The sequence below is a fragment of the Scylla paramamosain genome, chromosome 14 (assembly GCF_035594125.1).
Source record: "Scylla paramamosain isolate STU-SP2022 chromosome 14, ASM3559412v1, whole genome shotgun sequence".
NCBI classification, from domain to species: Eukaryota; Metazoa; Arthropoda; class Malacostraca; order Decapoda; family Portunidae; genus Scylla; species Scylla paramamosain.
The window spans coordinates 17,034,923-17,059,922 of record NC_087164.1 but is presented as its reverse complement, the minus strand read 5'-3'; the positions used below and the strand labels follow the sequence as shown (position 1 = coordinate 17,059,922).

The window sequence follows — 25,000 nt, the reverse complement described above, 5'->3', positions numbered from 1 at the left end:
TTGTTTGCAGAGTCGCGGACTCTGCAAACAAGCGCAGCGTTCATATGTTTACTTCTCCATATGTTTACTTTAACGGCAGACTCCAAATACATGTATATGTGAGAAGTTTCAAAATTGCCTTCAGTAGAGTAGAATTGTTGTTTATGTTATATAGGTTAGTAAATGCGTAAACTTGTTGAAATTGGTCGTCAGCAAAGCAACTGTTTAAAGGACTCCCTTGTTTTGCTTCACTGACATGTACAAAAAACGGCAGCTAATGCAAGGGCTGAACAATAAAACACTCCGAGCAGAAAATGTCCACAAAAGGAAACAAGTTAAACAGACCCAGTTATATAGCTGTTCGGAAAATTCTCCTTGCGAACATAAGAACTTTACCTCAACCGGGACACGCGACGGAGAGTAAACGGATGATGGCAAGTGGCCGTTTGTGCAGCATCTTTCCGAGCGTGAACACTGTTTCATCTAGATAAGTAAGTCATCAACACATTAATTTTATCCTCGGCTTACCGTCTTTGCCTTCACCTCCTCCTCCCTCCTCCTCTTACTACTACTACTACTACTACTACTACTTCTATCATTCTATCACCACTACCACCACCACTGCCACCACCATCACCACCACCACCACCACCCCTCCTCCTCCTCCTCCTCCTCCTCCTACTACTACTACTACTACTACTACTACTACTACTATTATTACTACTGTTACTACCATTCTGTGTGTGTGTGTGTGTGTGTGTGTGTGTGTGTGTGCGCGAGCGCAGTAGTGTGTATCCTTTTCCAGCCTATTAGTGTTTTTGATCGCGAGCCACAATTGCCTGTGCTGCGCGGTGTGTTGGCGGCAGGTGGCTGGGGGTGACACGGGATGAGGGAGTGAGGGGAAGCAGAACAGGGTGAGCATGGATAGAGAAGAAAAGCCATCTGTGGGAAAAGGACACAGAAGGGGAAAAGTATAGGATGCGAGGATGGGATAGAAGAATGGGGCAAAAGTGAGGAGAGAGAGAAAGGCGAAAGTAAGGGGGGTGGGAAGAAGGAAAATACAGTTTGTTGGAAGGTGAATGAATACTGACAACAGGTAGAAGAGAATATGATGGTATGAATGGAAAGCTGAAAACCACGTAACATAATAATATAAAACTAAATACGTACTCTTCGTCATATCGAATGAAACGAAACTCCTCATGAACTAGTATGTGTGTGTGTGTGTGTGTGTGTGTGTGTATGTTGAGTGTTTCAGAGAATTTTCCCAAGATACATTTTGTTTTGCATTAGTTTCCCAGCCGCTAATTCCTAAAACACTGCAACCACCACAAAGCTCACTATAAAATTAGTATCATCTGATCAAAACAAAATACACCGAATTGAAACTTACAAATTCCACGTTACGGACTAAAAGTTAATCTGACTTCACTTCTCACTAACAACAACACACGGCGTTAATCGATGCCCTCCCTAACAAACACAAAACCGGAACAAAACTCCTCGAGTTTAAGAAGCATGTACATTGAACCGTGTAAGCGAGAACAAGGATAGTGATGGTGGTGATGGTGGTGGTGGTGGTGCAGCACCCGTGAAGACAAGACCACAGCACCACAGCAGCGCAACCCTACATATGAATCAAACGGAACTGCACACAACTACAGGGAGCAGAACCGTCCTAGCGAGATGGCCTGTCTTTAATACTAGTAAGGCTGTGTTAACGACAAACCCACATCGCCGGAAACCGAGAAAGTGTTAAATGAAAAATTCCACTCGCATAATCCGGTTGGTGTTCCTGATTATAACATCCAGGTGTGTGTGTGTGTGTGTGTGTGTGTGTGTGTGTGTGTGTGTGTGTGTGTGTGTGTGTGTGTGTGTGTCTGTGTGTGTGTGTCCGATCAATGCAGCCCGTGTAGCATTGGTAAGGATAAGTAGACTGCTGCGTGAAAGTACAGTATCTAATCTCAATAAACATATGAATAAAATGAAGCAAATTACACGATAGGTCAAGCGGGCTTAATAATTTTCTTAGTACTACGTCGTTTGATGGCGACGCGCGGGCAGGAGACAGTACAGTTCTGGGAGCTTAGGACACCGGTGGCGCAGGATAATCTCCTTTAGGTTGGTACGAAAAAACAAGTAATTGCCAAGCCACAGTTCACGTGTCAGACCTCGCAGTGTGTGTTCCTCTCCGCAATGACTTAAACTTTACTTAGAAGGAAATAGTTGAAGTTCCACTAACACACAATACGTCTGGAATAAATATCAAAGCGTGCGTCTTCAACTGTAGGTTTGAAATGCAGCAGAATGCAGTCCTGGTAACACTGTATGTGTGTTCAAACATTATCTGCAGACACGGAATAGCACGGAATGTTCTTCCTTCTCCCCCTGACTCATTCATCATATCTATTACAATGATCAGGTGGGATAATGCATTCATAAGTCACTCACCTTCCTTCATTGACAGTCGTAACAAAACCATCGGCAAGTAGGGCACTGATTATCACCATGAACACACCTCCAGAAATTCTACACTTGTGTGCTGTACTTCTGTTACTTTGCATTTTCTTTTCACTGCATAGACGAGGTACAGTTCAAAGCTAATTATTTTATGAACTTCTCATATTCGTAAGATAATCTCGTGTCAATAGCAATCTTCTATCATGTTACTACTTAGGGATTCGTCGCCATTTTTCGTCTTTTTTTTCCTTTGAATTCTTTACTGATAGCATGTGTACACTGTTTCCGGGTGTGTGCTGCAACAGACCTGCGGCACACCTTCACGTCTGCCTCCCCTTCACACCTTCCCGTCTCCCTCACGCTGGAGTTTACCAATATCTTCATTCTTTTATCTTCTTCAGCGGTAAACTCTGGCGCAGGCAACCCTCCCGCCTTTTTCCTTCTTCCTACTACCCAGTCACTTCCAACAACAATGTCAGGTCCCCTTCAGAGTCCTTATTAATTTCTTAATATCAGGATCCTCTTAGTTCTCCTTCCCTGTGAAAACACATTTTGTTCCGTAAATATATTTGTGACTCGCTCGCCTCTCTCAAGGAGCATAAATAAGAAATGCTAAGTAAACTCAGAAATGTGAAGATTTTAATCAAAGATATCTCCATTTTATAACATTGAAGATATGCGCGAAATTTTTTTAATGCTCGAATATATAGTTAATACAACTGGTCTTTTGGATACAATAAATGACAAGGCGATGCAGTTACATTAGTATTACTGTGACGCTTCGCTCCATATCAACGGACTATTAACATTTGAAGATCTCTCTCTGTCTTTAATTCCTGAGCGTGGAAGCCCTTATGTTAAACTGAAGAAAAGGCTTATCATGTTGTTTTATCACAGGTTCCTTGGGCTTGAACCTATTGCCCGTTCTTTTTTCCCATTTATTTCACCTTATGGTTTATCCTAGTTACCACAGCTACACCCATTGCCCTCCATAAGCAATTAGAAAAAAAACACTGGTACTTATTGCTTGCTGCAGTGGTCGGTGAGGGAGAATCGGCGATGAACAACAAAAGAGACCGTACGCAAGGTGTTAGGAAAGAGTTCTTTCTCATCAAGAAATGGCCACGAACCGGCACAGTAGACAGCCACGCGTTCCTAAGGACAATCAGCGAAGCAAATTTAACGACGCTTTTTGAACGACTCCACTTTCACGGAGATACGACTGTCCAGAAATTTCACCCGGCGTATAATTAGTAATGCCACTCGCGTAATTCTGCCAAGATTAGCATTATCATGAGCACGGTGCGTTGCCCTCTGAGGCTGCAAGATTCGGGGTGTGGACACAATTTCCACTATCATGACGCGAAAACATTCAACTAAGGAAAGTGCCGGAAATCTTGTGCAGTCATGAAGGAAAGAGTGGATGCAGAAAGGAAAGTTTGTCTTGATCTTTGCCTGAGACACAGTTTCCCGCGAGACGAGTGGCCAGCGAGTGTTGCTGAGTCAAGCTGAGCAACCTCTATTCTTCACGTTCCTCGTTCAAAAAACTCAAATGAAAATATGTCAGTCTGTCTCTCTAAATAACCTTGAACAAGCTACTTAACTAACATGTACGTTTATATATTCTTATTAAGGGTTATACTTCAAAAATTTTGAGATAATGGGAACACAATCTTCCACTAAATTAGATTGAACAAACTATTTTGCCATCATCTGCTCCAGCATGATAGCCACTAACTACCCTAGAATAACGTGTACGTCTATATTATACTTTTATGGTAACTCATTAGTAAATTACACTAAACACCGAATTCCAGTCAAGTACACTGAAAACTCCTGCTTACATCACAAGCCACCATTCACTGCTGTTCTGAATGGTGGCAATCTAAAGGAAAACTAGGCACCGTTCCTGCAACACTATCAAGTGAAGAGAAGGTGAAATCTATCTTCCCTCTCACAAAGTCACATAGGAAGACTCGAAGACGAAAGGAAGACGAAAGCAGGCCGGCGAGGCGAGACGAGGCGAGCGATCCTACACCTCATCCCAGTATTGACTGTTACCTGATGACTGACGCCCCGCCATTTCCCGGGAGAGAGATCCGCCCTTGTGCCTTCAAATATATTCATGAACCGCACGTTATAGAAGATATCAGGAAGGAGTGACGGAGGGCGGAGGGAGGAAGGGAGGGAGGGAGGGAGGGAGGGAGGGGTACCGGTGGGAGGATTAATATTACTTCAAGCACTACAAAGCCACCAAGCCACCCTCGTCCTCAAACAATTTGTAAGTGTAATTGGAATGTCTGTGTGGCAAAGTGCACAAAGGTGAGGCAGGTGGTGGCGTGCGTGGGTGGAAGACAAGTGAGCATCTTCCACCCGACACCACGCAACACTACACGCCCTCACGGAGTTCGCGGAATAAACACTCAATCTCCCTCAGGCACCGTGGCTCGGAAAACGCGAAAAAAAAGAGCACATACAGACTGCAAAGGTGCGAGAATCAGCCGAGAGCGCGAGCACGTCCCCACTCGCGCGGCGGCTTGAGGAGCCTCTGGAGGAGCTGCCCGCTGATGAGTTTCCGCCTCTGATTAGACTCCCAGGCGCCGGCAAGGTTCCCACCACGACCTTCATCCCTCAGGTGGAGACGTCGCCATTCACTCGCTTTATCGGCAGACGCTGAAACCAACAACAGAGAAAGCAACAGCAACATTAACAACAGCAGCAGCCAAAGCAAGAACGACAAAAGCCAAACCAACAACACCCAAAACAACAACGACAAAGGCAACACAGCAATAACAAAAACACCACCACCACAAACAACACCAACACCAACACCAACAACAACCAAACACCCAAAACAACACCACCACCACCATCACCAACAACACCACCAACAACAACAATGGCAACGATCAAAACGCATACAATACTTTACTGACAAGATCAGTAACAAATATAACAGTAATAGTGATGAGCGGCAGTCATGGAGAGAGAGAGAGAGAGAGAGAGAGAGAGAGAATGCTTTAGTAGTATTGTGTTATGACCGTGGTGAGAAGTACTAGTGACGAAAAGTTGGTGCGGCAGAGATGAACGGTGACTGCGGTGAGGCTAAGACTCCCGTACTGATAAAACGTGTGTGAAGAAATGCACGTGTATATGTATTGCATATGATAAAACAAAAACAAAAAATAAACAACAACAAAAAAATGATGAGAAGAAATAAAGTAAACAAGACTAAGATTTAAATTGATAAAGTGTGGCCTAATACCCATGTTACAGTGGTGAGAAAAAAAATAAAAAAAACAAGAAAAGCGTGTACAGGTAATCTAGCAGAAGGGAAAGCTCACCTGCCTGTCCTTCGTTTCAGATGGAGGAGAGCACAGGCCAGGTGGTGAAGCTGCGAGAGGTGGAACTGGCTACTTCAGGAAGGTACAAGTGTGAAGTTTTAGCAGAGGCACCGGCCTTCAATACTCTGGTGGAGCACGCCATTCTTACTGTTGTGGGTACGTACACTCATATTGTCATCCCAAGTGGTTATTTTTTCATCGTGCCTCGCTCACTCCGCTCAATGACTCTCGTAACTTCTCCTCCTGTTCCTTCTTCACCGCTAATGCAAGCTTCTTACTCTGGCCTAATTGCATCGCTTGTCCCATCCCCTTCTTCATCTTCTTTCCCTTCTTATCATCGTCCTTCTCATTATTTTTATCATTTGCTCAATCATAATTTTCTTCTTTTCTTCTTTTTTTTATTCACATTGGATTCTTCTCTTCCTCTTCCTCCTCTACTTCCTCCTCTTCCTCCTCTACCTGCGTTCCATTTTATACCTTTCTTCTCTTCCTCTTTTTGTCTTATTCTCCTGTCTCCTTTTTCGAAGACTCAATTAAACTCCAGCTCTCAATACTGCTTCGCCACTAATGCAAACTCGTCATTCAGCATTCCCTCTTTATTTTCTTTTGATTCTCTTGCTATCTACTCGTGTTAGAAGATATATGCCACGTGCTTCCTTTTACTTCTTACTCGCACTCATTACTCACTCTTACTCTTCTTAATTCTTCACCATTAGTGCGAATTTGTAACGAAGTATAATGGCGTCCCCTTCTATTTCTTCCTATATATATATATTTTCTTTCTCTACACGAGCTTCTTGAACTTTATCCTCTCTTGTATTATTTGTTATTTTCGTTATGTTGATTAGCTGTTGCTGCTGTTCTCTTCAGTTTCATTAGATTTTTTTTCTCTCCACTCCAATCAAATTTCTTTATTGTCTTTTTACTTTTCTTTTTTTTTCACAAGGTATCAAGTTTTGTACCCATGACACAATTTTTTCCCTTGCCTTTTTATTAAATCCACCGAGAGGAGCATGCAGATTTCAATTAACCTGTATTGCGTCATGTTTTCTTCTACTCCTTTCACGACCTCGGTTTAATTAATGTCTTATCACCTTTCCTCTAGTTTTACGGTTACTCTTTCTTTCCAAACTGATACACAACACCGAATAAAACACGATATCCACTCATTTCTGTCAGCGCATTACCTTCAGAGTCCCTCATACCCACTTTCTCTTAACTCCCCAGAAATTCCGCAAGAGAAGCCCATCGTGCAGGGGGCCAGGGAACGCTACCACCCAGGCGACATCGTGAGGATCAACTGCACCTCAGCCCCTTCCAAGCCCGCGGCCACCCTCACCTGGTACATCAACGACAGGGTGGTAAGTGACGGGGCGGGGTGGAGAGAGAGAGAGAGAGAGAGAGAGAGAGAGAGAGAGAGAGAGAGAGAGAGAGAGAGAGAGAGAGAGAGAGAGAGAGAGAGAGAGAGAGAGAGAGAGAGAGAGAGAGAGAGAGAGTGAGAGATGAGGGCTAAATAAGCAAGTAGACACACACACAGACAAGATGATATTTAGACAGGCACAAAGACAGACTTCCAAAGCCTAAAAATTAAAACAGACAAGTATACGCAAATATATATATATATATATATATATATATATATATATATATATATATATATATATATATATATATATATATATATATATATATATATATATATATATGAAAAGGACAAGAAACCCAGACAGAAGTTTCAGAGAAACAGAAATAAAGACAATCTGACAAACTGAAAAATAGAAAGAAAATCAACTTGGCAATATCCTGTTCTACACGATATTCAGACATGGATATTCTGAAAAGTATCGGTGCCTTTTAACCGGTTCCAGAGAAAGCTATTGGGGTTTAGAGTGGTGCTTTCATGATTCCGGTTACAGATGTACAAGTCTTCTACTTCATCAACTGGGAAAAAATACCCTTAACGCTTAACTGCAATTTCCTTAATCACTAAGCACTCTGAGAAATTTCTTCTTATTCTACAGCCACTTTCAAACACTATACTGGCTAGAAATTTCAAAAACCTATTCTGATTCCTTTTCTTTCTTGGAGATGCTTATAAAGATTTCATACATTGTGCTTGGTGTCGTGAATCGTTGCATATCACAGGGAAAGGATTAAGAACACGGCAAACCTAGTAATCTCTCCTGTCTTTGAGAATAATCCATACGAGAGAACTACGTCTTTATAAGCATGCTTGTCTAGGAATGTCCCGCCATAGTGAGGAGGTCAGAGTTAATTCTACGGGATTTGTTTGTACAATCTGGGAGCCTCTTGTCAATGGTTGGAAGGAAGAACGCCTTGATTACGTGACTCAGTAGTGTCTATTAGTGATAATATTTTCGCTTATGAATTCCCAGACGTAAATCTATTATTCTAAGTATGCACCTCCTTAATGATAACGAAGATGCGATGACATAGCTAATGATTCATTGATTTGCTGACTGAACAATTCCCGGGTTGACAGACTAAAGACAGTAATGGTGCCATAGTCAAATCTATCTTCGTTTTACTGCTCCTCCCTATTATATAGCTGCAACATATCAAATAGCTGAAATTTTGACTGATGTGAATACAGAGGTTTCGTCACTTGTGTTTCAAAGCCCCAGGTCATTTCTTTTATCCCCAGGTAGCAATATTACAAGATATGTCATTATCAATTCCTCATCTACATCAGTCACTACTAAATGTGTGGTGGATCCTGAAGGTAAGACAGTAATTTTGGGGATAGCGAGCAGCCATCCTGAGCCTGAAGGAACAAGACACTGGAGGGAGAGAAGCGCCACCTCCATTGCCTTCCTGACCTCGTTCCTTTAGTTTTCTCCTTCCTCCCGATTCCTTTTTTGGGCCCAATACATCTTCCTCGTTCAGTGTCAACCATCTTTTTCAGGAGACCAACATGGGCTTCATAACTCTCTCCCTAACCTGTCTTTCTCAGAGTCCGTGTGAGCGTGCGCCTCTCCGCTCCCACCCTTCTAATACACGCGGCACGATGAAACTTCCTTATCACGTTTGTACACTTGAGTCTTGTCTAACCTCGAAGCGTCCATGGTTAGGGTCTATCATCATTCTGCTTATCATGGTGTAAATAGCCACACACACACACACACACACACACACACACACACACACACACACACACAAACATCACATTAAACTTGAAATTACTTCCATTCTAGAATTAATTTTAAGATCAAACATGTCCTATGGTACAGTATAGATGAAACTGAAAGCAAGCATAAAATATGATCAAGACAATGGAATTTACTTTCTGTCTTGAAGGAATCTTGTACAATACGGGAAGATGAAAAACCAAGGAAACACAGGAATGGCTACTGCAAGTTTTGTCAGTGAAAGTGATGGAGCAAGAATATTATATAACTCATGTATTAGCAAGACGGGCACAGGTGGGTTAAGATCGATCAGAAGGTAGTGCGTCATGACCTCTGCCGGCTCACGGCTAGGTGTGAGGAAACCACGCAGCGAGACGGAACTGCTTGCTGAGCAATTGTATCAGTATGTATATGATCAATAAAAGTATATTCAGAGTTTCGGGAGAACTGTGCGCCTTATTGCGGCATATCAATGGGATGACAAATAGTGTAGGCGACGGGACGGTAATTGTCTACTGTGCGTGCGTTAAGAAAAAGAAATATATATAACAGCGGCTTTCGATTTCCTTATCTTCAGTTACCGGACATTGAATTAAGCGAATGAGGTAAAAAAAAAAAAAAAACTATTTGCCAGCGGTTAGACAAGCTTGATAGCACGCATCACGTGGAAAAATGTAGTCATAAGTTTATCATGAAGTAGAGATATTTAATGAATGAAAGGCGAATGAAATCGATTGGAGAATGCAAGAGAACACTGTAAGCCGGTCACACTTGCTTCCGTTTATAATCCATTGGTTTTACAATACTGCATCTGGCATAACAAAGCAATTATTTCCGTGAAGTTATTTCGAAAACTCCAATGTAGCGCTAAATTGACAACGTGTGAACTCACCTAAGAGGTCAATAATCTACATGACTGACCTCTCATTTGCATGTATAGCTGGACATCTCAAAGAATATTTCAGGGTTGTCAAAATGAGTGCTCTATGATAAACGACTGTACGTGTTATGATTTAAAACATTTTTCCTTTTTCCATTAGGAACCTTTCCTCTAAAAATTCACGTTAGAAAACAGCAACCGAAAAAAAACTGTCCAGCTGGGGCTTCTCAATACTATATCAAATGTGTGGAAACTGAATCTTTACACTGAACGCTACACAGAACTCTGGAAATATTTTAGATACACATAAAGATTTCAAAGCAGAAAAGTCTGGCAGTTGGGCAGGAGCAGTTTGTATTTTTTTCCTTAGTTTCCTTTTGTGTGTCAGAATATATATGTACTATACAAACGAAACGGGCATCCATTTATCGATAAATACATACATATTCATATACTTACGCAATGAATTATCTATGAATAACTTCCTAAAGTAAAGATGCTTGACATTTAATCGATGAGGCTCTGCCCTGTATTCTGTGAGAGTGAATAAATTGTGTAGCGTGATGATGGGACGCCTCCCTCCCTCGCCTGCAGCTGCTCACACATTTTTTTCCCCTTTTAATGTCAGGTTTCTCGTCATTACAAAACAAACCAAAAGTTTTCAACACCTTCACATAAAGAGAACTGTTACCCGATTCATAGAAAAGCAATAATCGCACTTTTTTTTATATACCAGTTCTCAATTCCTTTTTTTACACAAATCCCTAATCTAAGCTCCGTCATACGAGTTTCGTAATAGTTTACTTTAAGGAACTGGAACAATAACGAGTTGCCTGCAGTGTTGGAGTGACCTCGGCGGACACCGAGAAATGTTGCAGGTGTTGTGGGCGAGGCACAAGCTTCCTCGCCCAATATTTGATGAAGCAGACGGCGGCCAAATGGAGCCCCGCCGCCGGAGCCTCGCCGCTCCTCCCACGACACCGCCTGGCCTCAGTGTTTGCTGGATTGTTTTTTTTAAGCTGAAGGTCACTTTAATTTTCATCGTTCACTAATTCTCGCCTCTCTTCTTCCTCCTCCTCCTTTTCTTCGTCTACTTCTTCCTCCTTTTCTTCGTCTACTTCTTCCTCCTTTTCTTTGTCTACTTTTCTTCCCTTTCTGCTTCTTCTTCTCTTCTCTTCTCTTCTCTTCTCTTCTCTCTCTCTCTCTCTCTCTCTCTCTCTCTCTCTCTCTCTCTCTCTCTCTCTCTCTCACTCTCTCACCAATATCACCACTACCATCACCACCAACACTAAGGGCAGTCCACTTTACCTGCAGAGATACGTACGTGATAAATACAGGAACAAAAGTATAGTCACGGGGAAAAGTAAGGGAAACTACAAGAGGTGTGTGGCAAGATACGGAAGGCGCACCGTGATCCACCGCCGCCAAAAAATACCAGCAGACACACCACCCGGTTTTCTTCGGGGACCAAGATGTAATAAAATACCTAGAGTCGCTGTGTAGCGTCACTCCGCCGCGACAGGAACAGGGTCGCCGACGCGTATACAGACGGAAAAAAGGAAAAAAAGAATACTGTATAAAACACCACGAATGTTTTATCTCTCTCTCTCTCCCTCTAGCGGATTCCGCCTGGTGATGGTGGTGGTGGTGGTAGTGGCGGAGGTGATGATAGTACTGGTGATTGGTAATGATTGAGATGGTGATATCATGTGAGGAAAGTAGTGGCCATTTAAGTCAGTGATGACTATGGTGGTGTAGTGATGTTTGGTAATGATGAGAGTGTGGTAATGGTGTTGGTGAGTGAAGGCAGTAATTGCTGTGACAGAGGAGATGGTGAGAGACAAGTTAATGATGAATGTTGTGATGACAAAAAATACCGATAATCGTGATGGCAATATGGTAATAGGCTGTTTGGTGATGAGATTGCGATGATGCTAACGATGATGATGATGATGATGATGATGATGATGAGTGTCGATCACCACTAGCAGCAACATAAAACGATGGCATTAAGTTTGAAACCGAACCCATAATAAAACAAATGGAGTAAACACGTAATTCCTCGTTTGGTTATCCAAGAAAGAGGGAATACGAAAGCAATTCCCTCGAAAAATAACTTAAGTACCTTTCTGATGCGGCGGAGACAAAAGAGGACGGGATAGTCTTGAGACAACAAAAACCTCATATCCTGACGTGGCCAACTCTGGTCCAAAGTTGCATCATTACAATTTCCAAGATTCTTCAGGCTTGCATCATGAGTGGGGAGAAAGTCAACGTTAACTTTTCTTTTGTTGGTTCTGGCCAGTCCGCGTGTGGAGGAGGAGGAAGAGTTGGTGGGGAAGGGAGTACGCGGAGGACGACAGATGGGGTGGAGGGTACAGGACTGTCAGATGCCTCCTGCAAATCCCACCCTCCCTTGCCTCCAGCTGGAAGGATAAATTGTCTTGTCTCCTCGTTGCTCCTAACCTCAGCACCCGCCAGACTCAAAGTCCCCGCCTCCCATGACAGGACCCGTGCTGTGCTACCCGGCTTAGGGGATACCGCCTTTGTATCCTTTCCAGGCAATTCATCATGTTTATATCATCCCTCGGTCCGTTTATACAGGTTCTTCTGGGAAACTTGCTTGGTTGTTTTCTAGCACCTAGGGCTCAGATGATTTAAAAGGGGATTATTAAGACAGAATTACACTGGCCAACACGACTGGGACTTTCCTCAACTACAACATGACTGGAATCTTTTTTTGGGGGAAGAGGCATTTATATATGTAACTTTCTTTTCGGTTTATGTAGTCTAATGCCATCCTCCTTTCCTAAATGATAAAATATGCTTACCATTATGAGTCTCACTTCTTAAAACCTTTCCATTTTTCTGCCACAGACACTCAAGCAATACTCGTTTGTGTTTCTTGGTGATATGTTAGTTTGTATGACTCTGTTCTTTACGCTAAATATGTTGTTTCTTTTCCCGCCAGGCGCCCGAGCAGTACTTGATGCGTTATCTGCCCTACATGGACCACGAGGGGCTGGAAACGACCACTCTGGGTCTTCATTTCCACGCTACACATGATCACTTTCCCCGAAACGTGATGTCCCTCCGCTGCACAGCCTCCATCGGCTTCTTCTACAACAAGACAGAGGAAACCGCCTTGGAGACCCACCGACCCGCCCTCTCCCTGCAAAGTCGCGAACACTTTTACGGTAAGTAGCTAAGTCCTCATCGACCCCTTCGTCCACCCTACATCAATACATGCACAACAATGCCTGCGATTTGAATTAATACACTGCATTATTTTCCATTTGAAAGACGAGTACGGAATGCATTCAGAGCGACATGTGAAGACTGAAGGAGCGAAGAATACGATTACTGAATTTGGGAAAATAAGATTAAAAGATCCAAAGACAGACGTAGATATGGGTTCATCCACAAAATTAGAAGGTAAAAGACGGATGACGGTTTGTGTGTGCGTGCATTCATGTGTGCGTGTGCGTTGGTGTACTCGTATGTATTGGTGCAATAGTGTGCTAAATGCAGGAATGCACGACGTGACAGGAGGGTGTAACATTTAGGGTAGTGCGGGTGGCTGGGGGTAGACAGCAGGTGTAAAACGTGGTGACAAATAAAGGACGCCACGTGGGAGGCAGAACCGGCGAGTCCACAAGGAGCCATCACGTCAGCCTGCGCCGCCCCGCTCGTGAGTCTGTTGCCGCCGCCACCGTGTGCGCACCACCATTAGTCTTCCAGGGCATGGCTGGCGGGGGGCTCAGATTCCCACGGGAGGCCAAGGCGGGGATCTATTATGTGGCAAAGAGCACCGATTTCGCGGGACGGTGAAACATGGCATTATTGCATTGAGACCCATAACTCTCGGGGCAGGCCGGACGGGGACGCAACGAGAGGACAGAGCTATGACATACGTGCTGCTGGTTTCGAATGCTTCCACACGTGGCTATGAGTAGTAATATGCCCGTTTTCCACCACAGTACGTTAGGTTAATGCCATAACTGAAGGACTGAAACGGAAATGGTCAAGAGTGTGTGTCTGATTTCTACCGCCACGAACAGTTATCCCCAAAGCGCGTAGTCGTAATGTGCTGGAAACAATATGCTACCAATGCTAAATAGAGTTGTCTGGTGCTGATGAGTCGCGGTCTTTAATGCAATCGAGGCAACGCTGGCACGAGAGAGAGAGAGAGAGAGAGAGAGAGAGAGAGAGAGAGAGAGAGAGAGAGAGAGAGAGAGAGAGAGAATGTTGCCGAGTGGTGTGATGCGAACTACAGGTGGTATTACTGATGCTCTTAACTGATTGACACATACACACACACACACACACACACACACACACACACACACACACACACACACACACACACACACACACACACACACACACACACACACACACACACACCAGTTAAGATTCACAGCTAGAAGTGCTACTGGAGTATGAAATCAAATATTAAGTTTCCAATTACTGTTCAAGTAAATTACAGCCCGGTAGGGTGTGCCACAGAGGATGAGAATAGCTGAGTGACATAAAACATCTTCTCCCTGAGGCACACGTTAAGTGTCAAGAAGAGAAATTGAGTTTTAGACGCAGTGAACACCACCAACGCCTGACAGAAATGAAAAGATGAAATCAAGTTCAGAGGACTGCGGCACCACCTCGATAATCGTAAAATTTCTATCGAAAGAGACGTCTGTCAATGCCCATTAGGGACTTAGCACCCCGTTCCCAAACACTCTGCCGTCTTAGGTCAACTTCTCTTTACCAGGCTTTAATGCTTTCAAGAGTGTTTTCGTGATACTAGTGGTGGTTTACCAAATATTTTTCACCATGAACAGAATGAAACACTCATGAGAATCAGAGTAATCACTTCTTTCCCTTTCAAAACAGTCTTGATAAAAGAACAAAGCGTTTAAGAATACGTGCTTTATGGTTACAAATAAACTACAAACTGAAAAAAACACGAATTGTGATGAAACACAACCATTACCGATAACAATACGTAAAAACTGTGTTGCACATCTCTCTCTTCGTAGCAGTAATCAGACCAAAGACAGAAAACAGATTCAACAGGAAATAACTCTGCATCCCAACCATTTACTTCAGAAAGAATACAAGATTTTTCAATGTATCAAATGCAAATCAAGGGTTTCAAAGAGCTTCACTTTACGAAGGGAGGAATATAATCACAGGAACACTTGCTCTGACTACTGGAGACGCGAGAGAGAATCTTGTGATTTGACATACGACTGATGTCTGAGAGCAAGCGACATATAAGCCTGCCAATCAAAAGGTCAGTCACGTGGCTGTCCTCGGCGATGTCTTTCTTCACTAGTACGCAGTAGTATATGACATCCACTTGCTCCTTTGGTTCTCTGTAGTGTTCGTTTGTCTTAGATACTTGGACGATTAGATACATAGATGGATAGACAGATAGATACTGAGGCAGACATAAAGATAGATACCCAGATAGATAGATACGTACAGAGATAGATACATAGACAGATAAACAGATAAGCATAGATAGACAGATAGATGGACTTATAGATATGGTGATTGACTGATTGATTGATTAGTAAATAGAGATAGATATAGATATAGATAGATAGACAGAAAATGAATAGACGGATATATAGATTGATAGACACTGATAAAAAAATAAACATATATAAGTAGATAAATAGGCAAATAGATAGTTTACTGGCCACAAGTACTGTACATCATTACATGCTCACATCTGCACGAGAGGATGTTAAGTGAGCTTGATAAAAAGAACAAAGCGTTTAAGAATACGTGACAATTTCGTGACAAGCAAAATATACGAGGACATCATTTATAAAAAGACAGCAAATTACAACAACTGGACACACAATACAAAGGTCAGATATAAATTTTTAAGGCAATTTTCTGATCCTTAGCTGTGATAGACATTGGCATTTTATTTAAACTTAATTTGGGGAACAATATTAACTTGATGTAATATATTCCGACAGTGTATTGGTCTTCTCTCTCTCTCTCTCTCTCTCTCTCTCTCTCTCTCTCTCTCTCTCTCTCTCTCTCTCTCTCTCTCTCTCTCTCTCTCTCTCTCTCTCTCTCTCATTTATCTACCTACCTACTTACCTATCTATCTATCTATCTATTTCGTTTCCAGCTTTGTACTCATTAACCAACCTCTCTCTCTCTCTCTCTCTCTCTCTCTCTCTCTCTCTCTCTCTCTCTCTCTCTCTCTCTCTCTCTCTCTCTCTCTCTCTCTCTCTCTCTCTCTCTCTCTCTCAGCGCCGCGCCACAAACACGGTGAGGCAAAGCGACCTAATTAATGACTGTGTGACATGAACACCGAGGAATCCTGAAGCTAATGACATGTAACAGTGAGTGAAGAAGAAGATAATAACACATTGCGGATCTTGTTATTTGGTCTTACGCTCGGGTCGATTCTGTGTTGCGTCATGCGCTCGGAGAAAGAATAAGTTTTAGTTCAAATTGCTTTTCTCCTAAATACAAGAGGAATTTGTACCGTTTATCGATCCAGTGAAGCCAACATAGCGTGATTACTTGGTTATGATAAAATGAGTAAATACTGTTCTTACGATAGTGGAACACACGCGTAATACTGAATAAAAGATTTGCACGCAATGATACAGCGGGAACAATTATTACCTTTACGATAAATTACGATAAACTAATGACATACAAGCTGATGACAGGAAATCACTAGTCACTTATTCATGTTAGATAGTAAAACAGACTCTGGTGGCTTTACATGGAAGAACATACAAAAAACAACTACAAGAATTAACCTTACTCATAAACATTGTAATTTTCATAAAGAACAAATGCTGTCATGTCAATAAATAATTATAAAATAATCATTAAATAATCACAGTATGCCGTGAGTCAGACACAGCCAATTGACCTCAGCACAACAAGAATGAATGACAGGATCTCAAATTATTACGTACCTGTGTGGAATATGAGATGCCAGCGAGTCGCTTAGCACGGAAGAACAGGGGTAGTGAAAGGTTCCCCCCTCTGGTCATGGTTAGGTAAGACGCCGCATTCTCTTCCTATCTGTGGAATATGAGAGATCACAATAACTCACTTAGCACATTGTGAAGATGAATAGTGTGTGTGGGAATGGATAGTGAATGGCGCTTTGGTCTGTTCATCGTCAGTAGTAACACGCCGCACTCCCTCCCTACCTGTGTGGAATATGAGAGATTACAATGACTCACTTAGCACGTTCTGTGGATGGATAGTGCGTGCGTGCGTGTGTGTGTGTGTGTGTGTGTGTGTGTGTGTGTGTGTGTGTGTGTGTGTGAGGGACGGTGGATGGCTGTAGTTTGGTCATGGTAAAAAAAAATTACAGGCCACACTTCCTTTCCTCTATGTTCCTCTGTTTCTCCTTAATCTTACGACCTCCGATATGCGAGAAAATCAAACAGCTGTGTTATATATTGAGACTGTCAGCAGATCAGAACTTTAGATAGGAGTAAAACGCTCAAAACTGTGAAATCGAGTGCTAGAGGTTACTTGACATTCGGTCCTGACAACACAGTACTCAGCTCTCGGTCTAAAACTCTAGTTCGATAACAGCTCACGATATTTGCCGGTGGACGAGGAAGCGCTGTCTCGTAACCCTAGACAGCATGTGACCTTTGCTACAGCGCCATAACTAAATTTCCACTTTTCTTCCCAACATCGAGCAGAAGTCTGTAAAAGCATTCTTGGGCTGATGAGCAGCTTACTATATGACTGGGCAAGGTAGCAAAAGTTCTTATAACAACCTTATTTACGCTTAGTCTTGTTCACCATAGTGGAAAACAACGAGGGGGAAATGGTCTTCACGGCGCCTGTTTAAGAGGTTAGGGCCGCTCATCCTCGCCCTTATATACCACGTACTTATCTTCTTTACTGCTCGACTGTCTACGTGCTTATTATGACGGAAGCATCTCAGACTGTGGATTATTAAGATTCCTGTCATCCTCACTTTTTTTCAGACAAGTGGGAAATATCTCGCTATCTTGTTAACTTGTTAGCGGCAACGGCGGCGCCTCTTTACACTTCTACGGCGCTCTTTGGCCTCTTATCTTACACCCTCTTTGATATTACTTTAAGAAGGAATTTTCGCGCCTCTCTCCCAACGACCGTGCGCCTCATCCCCTTCCTCTCTTCCCTCTTATGGGTGGGAAATCCTTATTTAACCTGAGAGGGAGAGAGAGAGAGAGAGAGAGAGAGAGAGAGAGAGAGAGAGAGAGAGAGAGAGAGAGAGAGAGAGAGAGAGAGAGAGAGAGAGAGAGAGTACATTCCAGGATATACTGCGCTAAACAGATGATATTGATAACCTACCTCTTGTATAACAGTACTAACCCCCCCCCCCCCGCTTCCTTTCTTAGGCGCATCTTAATTTCTCCCTTGACATCTGCGTAAATCCAACACCTCCTTTCTGCTAACTTACACAATGAACCATAAATCTAAGCTCTGTGTTCTGAAGGGTTTTGCTCTCTCCCCACGACTATTTTCAAAGGCCACAGAGATGGTTAGCCAGGTTTTCAAGAGCGTTTCTCCTGTTAATAAAGCAGAACTCTTGTTAATCTGTCACTTTAAAACTCGTGTAACTTCATCTAGACTCTTTCATATGTCGTGGAGGTGCGGCGCAGATGGGCTTCAAAATAGGGTTTTAAATTACACCCAATTCATATCTGTCCATTGTCATTCCCAAACCTTTCTGTTGATGCACACTTTATCTTCAGCCATTCGAAAACCCTGCCACATTGACGTCCCCTAAGTCATTCCTACACTAGACTCTTCCTTCTTATTCACTGATAAAGGAGAGGGTTAAGTTGAAAGGCCCCTGAGGTGGTTGAGAATACGAGAAAGAGAGAGAGAGAGAGAGAGAGAGAGAGAGAGAGAGAGAGAGAGAGAGAGAGAGTGTGTGTGTGTGTGTGTGTGTGTGTGTGTGTGTGTGTGTGTGTGTGTGTGTGTGTGTGTGTGTGTGTGTGTGTGTTTTATCAGATAAAATCAATGACACCTGAGGCATGGTAAAGTTCATCTCATTGATTTTATGATTAATATAATTCGTTTCTTCAACAACCAACCAACGAAAATCTATCTTCTTCATACATCCAATTTCAACTTATTTCGAATTTATTATTATTATTATTATTATTATTATTATTATTATTATTATTATTATTATTGTTATTACTATTATTATCAATCATTATTAACAGCAAAAAATATTACTGCAACTACTACTTACCACAACCACCACCATCACCACCACCACTACTGAAACTACTGACCCTGTTAGTAATATTAAACCAACAGAATAAAAAATCTCTGAGTGACACGATTCCGCTGATTAGCCACTGAAACACCTACGGATGTCTATAGAAAAGTTGGTAATTCTGACACTATCTTTTGCTCCGGGAATACTTGTACATACACACATCAAAACATCACAACTCTGAGAAAAAGTCTATATATAGCATCTAACGCCTTTTCACTTCGTTGTGCTGAAAATCTAAATTAAAAAGGTTAGCCCTCGTGTGCTGTTCGTTCACCTTCCTAGTAAACACTCGACTTTCAGGGTTAATAAAGCTTTACTGTTTATTTTAATACATATATTCTTCATACACTGATTGGAAAAAGCCTTGCCAACAAAACTTTAACTTAGTGGTCTCTATCCGTCTGTCTATCAATTTATCTATCTATCTACCAATCCAAGTTAAATGTGAATAAGTGGTGTTTCCCTAACTCATTAAGTGACAGTTTTCTTATTCCGCTTAAATATGGGTAGTATTTTGTTCTTGTTTTTCATATAAGGAAGGTTGACTGTGGGCTAGAAAAGCAGAAAGAAGACGAATGTATAATTATTAATTGATAAATAGTTAAGAGATGCCACACTATATTTTATACACACTGACGTCCTTCCAACTGAGTACTTCTGAATTCACAACGTATAAGAATTGGTTTGCTTTGCTTGATGTTTTCTAATAAGATGCTAAAGTTAAGAGATTCCACCTTCTGCGTATCAAAAGCTTGTTTCCACTGCTACCACTCGGCTCACGCTACCCCTTCGTACACAGACCTTTCAGCCCCGTAACTATTGCTCATTGTTCATATTTAGCCAGTGGTCATGATCTCACTTGTGTGTGTGTATGTGTGTGTGTGTGTGTGTGTGTGTGTGTGTGTGTGTGTGTGTGTGTGTGTGTGTGTGTGTGTGTGTGTGTGTGTGTGTGTGTGTGTGTGCATGCATCTGTCCGAGATAATAATATCCATCGAGTTAATTTGGTATAATATAATAAACATTTTTTAGAACGAACTCAGTAAGCGGACCATCACGTCATATCATTAGATTATTTAATTAACAATCTCCGGAAATCACAGCTTTAAGGCGTCGTGCGGGGGAGCGCTTCACTTCCTGATAGCATCGCCCTTCTTGGTGCCTCGCTCCCTCACACCCGCCAGATAACACCTTCTTTTCATATACAAATGGAATACAATGAGTGGTCAAGCGATTACTTATGGCCCCGATAACTTCCTGTTCTGCTTTGCTTTTATTCGTGTATCAAAGTGAAATTCATTACATTTGCATCTCATCCTTCCGTTAATGTCAGGCTTAATATTTCTACTAGCTTATAACAGTGCCTAAGGAGATATTCAGTAATTCATTTAGTGCAAGGCAGCGCCGCCATCCCTCCCAGCCGGCACACGCTATCTCGCCACCTCCCTTCTTCATTTTTTTCTCTCAATTTACATTTTAAGAATATTAGCATAGTATGAGCCGAGTTTAGCAAGTTATTATGTAAATGAACGAACACGGCTTCGCTGAATGTCGCAAAAAGTCCTTTGTTTAGCTTATTAACAAAATACGGGTATCATAATTGACACAGGTGCCGCTCCTCACTTCCCAGCCCCTCTGCTGTCTATGTTCAACACCGCGAGATAACACAGATATAGTCTACATGCCCTATTTACATTATACGCGTAGGAGATCTAGTAGTTTCATTTTATACATTACCATCTCCTCATATGAGATATTTGTATCCCTCTTTTCCGACATAACACTATCTTTTATATCAGGGAGTCCTGTATCTAAGTACATAATTAAATAAATGAATATTAGACATATTTATGAGTGGGGGGTGATAGGTTGATATGCGTAGATAGATGTGCCACGTAAGGGCTTGACGGCTTATTGCAGCTTCCTTAATTTTCTTATGTTCTTATGTCCATAAATATCAATCTCATCCTGAACATATTAATCCTTGTAAGCCATTAACTCCACGTGATGTGATGTTACACTCACAAAGTACCTAGTTCAGTTGTCTCAGAAGGTACTTTCCTACCACTGACACGGTTAAAATTTACTTCATGAGAGAAGAACCCGCCTGAGGGTGAGAGTGGCCACCGCGTCAATGTAACCAAATCTTAGTATCCTCGAACGTTTCAGTGGCTTACATCGACTACGTGTAACAGGGTATATTGTGGATTATGGAAGTTTTTCAAGGGTGTTTTCATGGTTTTGTTGGTAATATAACAAACATAACAAGAATAATATGGCAGTAGTAGTAGTACCATACATATTACATACTGTACTTATCACAAAAAGCCATGTTAGGACCAGTAGGTGTGTGTGTGTGTGTGTGTGTGTGTGTGTGTGTGTGTGTGTGTGTGTGTGTGTGTGTGTGTGTGTGTGTGTGTGTGTGTGTGTGTGTGTGAGAGAGAAAGAGAGAGAGAGAGAGAGAGAGAGAGAGAGAGAGAGAGAGAGAGAGAGAGAGAGGAGAGGAGAGAGAGAGAGAGAGAGAGAGAGAGAGAGAGAGAGAGAGAGAGAGAGAGAGAGTGGAGAGGGTGGAGTTTGACCTCTCTATACCTCACCTGCCAATCTCATAAATTTTTGGGTGGAACCTATTTTGGGGATATTGCGAGCTTAGGTGGACACAGGTAAAGTAGTAGTAGTAGTAGTAGTAGTAGTAGTAGTAGTAGTTTTACATGCAAGAGGTGTTCTGGGATAGGACAGAAAAAAAAAAAAACACACACACAAAAAAAAAAAGGCCCACAGAAGGTGCCAGTCTTCAAACGGTAAGTTCGAAAAAGATGAACCACACCTTGAGAAATGTCTTAACAGCATAACAATAATAATGGAGAAAACACACATGAAGACCCGGGTGATCATTTCTGTAACGTAATAAAAGTCCTTTACATTAGAGACTAAAATGTTTAAGAACAAGGGGCTAAAGTTTATAGAGGACTGTGTCTGGAGGACTCTGTGTAGCGACCAACAGTCATTCGGTAGTAAAAAAAATGTTACGGTTTGTTAAAAAATCGAAAATCGTAAATCAAAGAAGTTCGCTATGCAAAACACTGTTTTGAAATGCTAAAGTAAAATAAACACCTCTGACATTTAAGGGAAGGTTACCAACATAAGACCGTTCGTTCTGCGTCGTGGTACTGATTACTAATGAAGCGCCCCTACCTTGCCACATGCGGGTAAGAGAATATGGATACCACTGATCAAAGAGGCTGATGAATACGATTTGTAGGCAAGTTTATTAATGACACTAGCTGCACTTTGGTGTGTGTGTGTGTGTGTGTGTGTGTGTGTGTGTGTGTGTGTGTGTGTGTGCTTTATAGTCTCTGTCACAAGACTGCATCACCTGACAGTATCTGCTCAAAATACAATACCTTTAAATGTAAGCCCCACCCCTTATGCCAGCGGGCCTGTTACTCAAGGCTTCCTAACTATTATACTAAATCGATAGGTATAGTTTATCGTACACTGAGACAACCTATTACTGTACATCTTACATTTCCTCGCGCCTTAGCTAAACATGAGACTGTATTGTAGGTATTACGGGGGCTTTTTTTAGTTGAAGGACCCGCCCAGCCACAGGAAAGAAATTAAACAACTTCACACTTCAAATGAAGCTGTCAGATTAAAACCCTCGTATGGAAACATAATTGTAGCTTTGCAGTGGCTTCATATCTTTAAGTATGTGAGGAATCCACCAAAAAAAAAAAAAAAAGATTTCAACAGCATGGTTAGGCGCCACAAACACGCCTTTCACAGAGAAGTTTATCGTCAATTTGCTTACTTTGAAGGAAAAGTCCCAAGGTACCTGTAGAATCCAAACTGATCTTGCCTCTCAGACCTTTTACTCCTTTACTTTATGGAATAGCACTGAGGCTTTTTCGTTGCAGTCGAATTGCCTCCATTTGTATGTACCGATAAAAAGTTGTATTCGCTATACATGCCTCTCCACCAGTGCAACCCGTGCAGTTTGTAATCCCTGCTCTTTTTTTATCTTCCAGACAGTCTGGGCGCCCCACGCACCGTCTCTTCCCTAGGACTGACTTTGCTCCTCCTGTGCGTACTACACGCCCTCAGATAAACGCTGTTGACGCATCAGTGGAGGAGGGATCAGATGTCCTCGTCACCACCACTCCAGCATCGAAATCTCTACAACCCGCCTTAGGTCACGGAGTCCTGGGTAGTGCTTTAGGAGATGTCACGTGTTTGCTGGAAGACTGCGACGTCCTCTCTGACGCGGAAGACACCAAAGCGAAAACCAAAGAACTTCTCTCACCTCCTCTCCAAAGTGAAGCCGTTTTCATAAACAGTATAATAAGAAACACGAGCAGCAGCAGCGGCAGCAGCCGGAGCGGCAGCAAAAGCAAACACAACAGCAGTAACAATTGCTGACACGACAATAACAACAACAAAGCAGTAAAACAGATGGCAGAAGTATAACCATCACAAGCAAACCCCGAACCGAGAATAATGTAATGATAAATAGACTGCACAGACTCATAACAGACCACGTGGCGATGAGCCTGAAGCCCATCAGTGTTGTGTTATACTGAAGGAAGTGTTAGATTGTGTGTCGTTTCCTCCTTTCCCCTTCCCCTGCCCCCTTTCCACCCACAGCTATCGGTCCCTGACTCAGCCCTTCCCTGAGCATCCCTTCCGCCCCTCCTCCCAAATCACTGTGTCTGGCCAATATCACTGTGAAAGACGCAGTTCTGAGTTTGTGTTTCCAAAAGCCTTCGCGATCCTCAGCGAGTAACAGCTGGGGCGTGGCGGGGCCTGAGGAGTCCGTCACAGCCTACGTATATCATGATGAAGTGTTATAAAGGCTAGCGAGCGTCGTCCAGAGACTTCGGTGACGGCGTGTGGGAGTTCCTCTCGCGGACAACTGGAGTCCGCGTACCGGCAGCGTGCAGGAGTGTGCCGGGACCCCATGTAGCTCATCTTTGTGATCTTGTGACCCCTCCCGGTGTGTGTGTGTGTGTGTGTGTGTGTGTGTGTGTGTGTGTGTGTGTGTGTGTGTGCGTGCGTGTTTCAAGGTGTGCTGAAGAAACGAAACACTTGGTATGTGCTTCAAATTATGTGTATCTCGATGATTCTTAAACTGGAAAAAAATAACTAAGACAATACTGCCGAGACGACAATAATTTCACGATAAAAACAAGCTCAGCTGGAGAAGCGGGAGACAGTGATAACGACGACGAAGAGAAAGGCTGGTGTGTTGTGCTTAGTTTTTTTTAGTTATAAGCCATAAAAAAGACAGTACCTATTACACATCGCCTCCAGGGAAATATGAAGACTATACTGGCGTGACATTGAAACTTTGCCACGTGTGTACATAAACTCAGGTGCGGAGTGCTGAAGTTGTGCTAAAGTGCGTTTGTGCATCCCTGGACACCCTATTCTGTACAGTGTGTGTGTGTGTGTATGTGTGTGTGTGTGTGTGTGTGTGTGTGAAAGAGTGTGAGCGTGTGCCGTTTACTCGTGTGATACGTAGCATTATCCTTATACATAAAACTTGGATATGTTAAACTTTATATATATATGTGTATATAGGGACGTGTCGCAATACAGTATATCACACAGACAGAGGGTCTAGCTGTGCCAGAAGTCCCCCCACAGGACTGGTGCTGCTACTGCCACTACTGCATTGTGCTGGGGGCGCGGGATGGGGAGGCAGAGGAAGGGACAAGGAAGAGGAGGAGGAAGGGTAGAGGGAGCAAGGACCCCTCCACTGACCCCTCGCTCCGTTGGGTTGCGAGTCGTAACGAATTATTTTTTTGCCTAAACAAACGCAGATCTGATCGCTCGGAATGCTCGTTCGCCAGGAATTTAATCAATCAGACTCGCTTTGGCAACCCCCCGAGAGTGAAAA

General features: G+C 42.7%; 1 protein-coding gene and 1 long non-coding RNA gene across 4 annotated transcripts in view; one reads left to right on the top strand and one right to left on the bottom strand.

Annotated features, from left to right (window-relative positions):
- LOC135106953 (uncharacterized) overlaps window positions 1–25,000 on the bottom strand; it is a 69,233-nt gene that overhangs the window by 32,693 nt on the left and 11,540 nt on the right. Inside the window, exons 2-3 of one of the 2 annotated variants that reach the window (XR_010271512.1) lie at window positions 16,775–16,883; window positions 2,757–5,112 (exon numbers count right to left, since the gene is read on the bottom strand). This is a non-coding gene — a long non-coding RNA (uncharacterized LOC135106953). Of the gene's footprint in view, window positions 1–2,756; window positions 5,113–16,774; window positions 16,884–25,000 lie in introns of those variants that run through there. The other variant, XR_010271513.1, reaches the window with a different exon arrangement.
- Window positions 1–25,000, top strand: part of LOC135106952 (uncharacterized) — a 40,571-nt gene that overhangs the window by 14,899 nt on the left and 672 nt on the right. The window contains exons 2-5 of one of the 2 annotated variants that reach the window (XM_064016425.1): window positions 5,804–5,939; window positions 7,011–7,144; window positions 12,784–13,009; window positions 23,134–25,000. The exon at window positions 23,134–25,000 is cut by the window's right edge and continues 672 nt beyond it. In XM_064016425.1, the coding sequence (XP_063872495.1) occupies window positions 5,804–5,939; window positions 7,011–7,144; window positions 12,784–13,009; window positions 23,134–23,165 (528 nt within the window). In that variant the 3' untranslated portion in view covers window positions 23,166–25,000. Of the gene's footprint in view, window positions 1–5,803; window positions 5,940–7,010; window positions 7,145–12,783; window positions 13,010–23,129 lie in introns of both variants that reach the window. The other variant, XM_064016424.1, reaches the window with a different exon arrangement.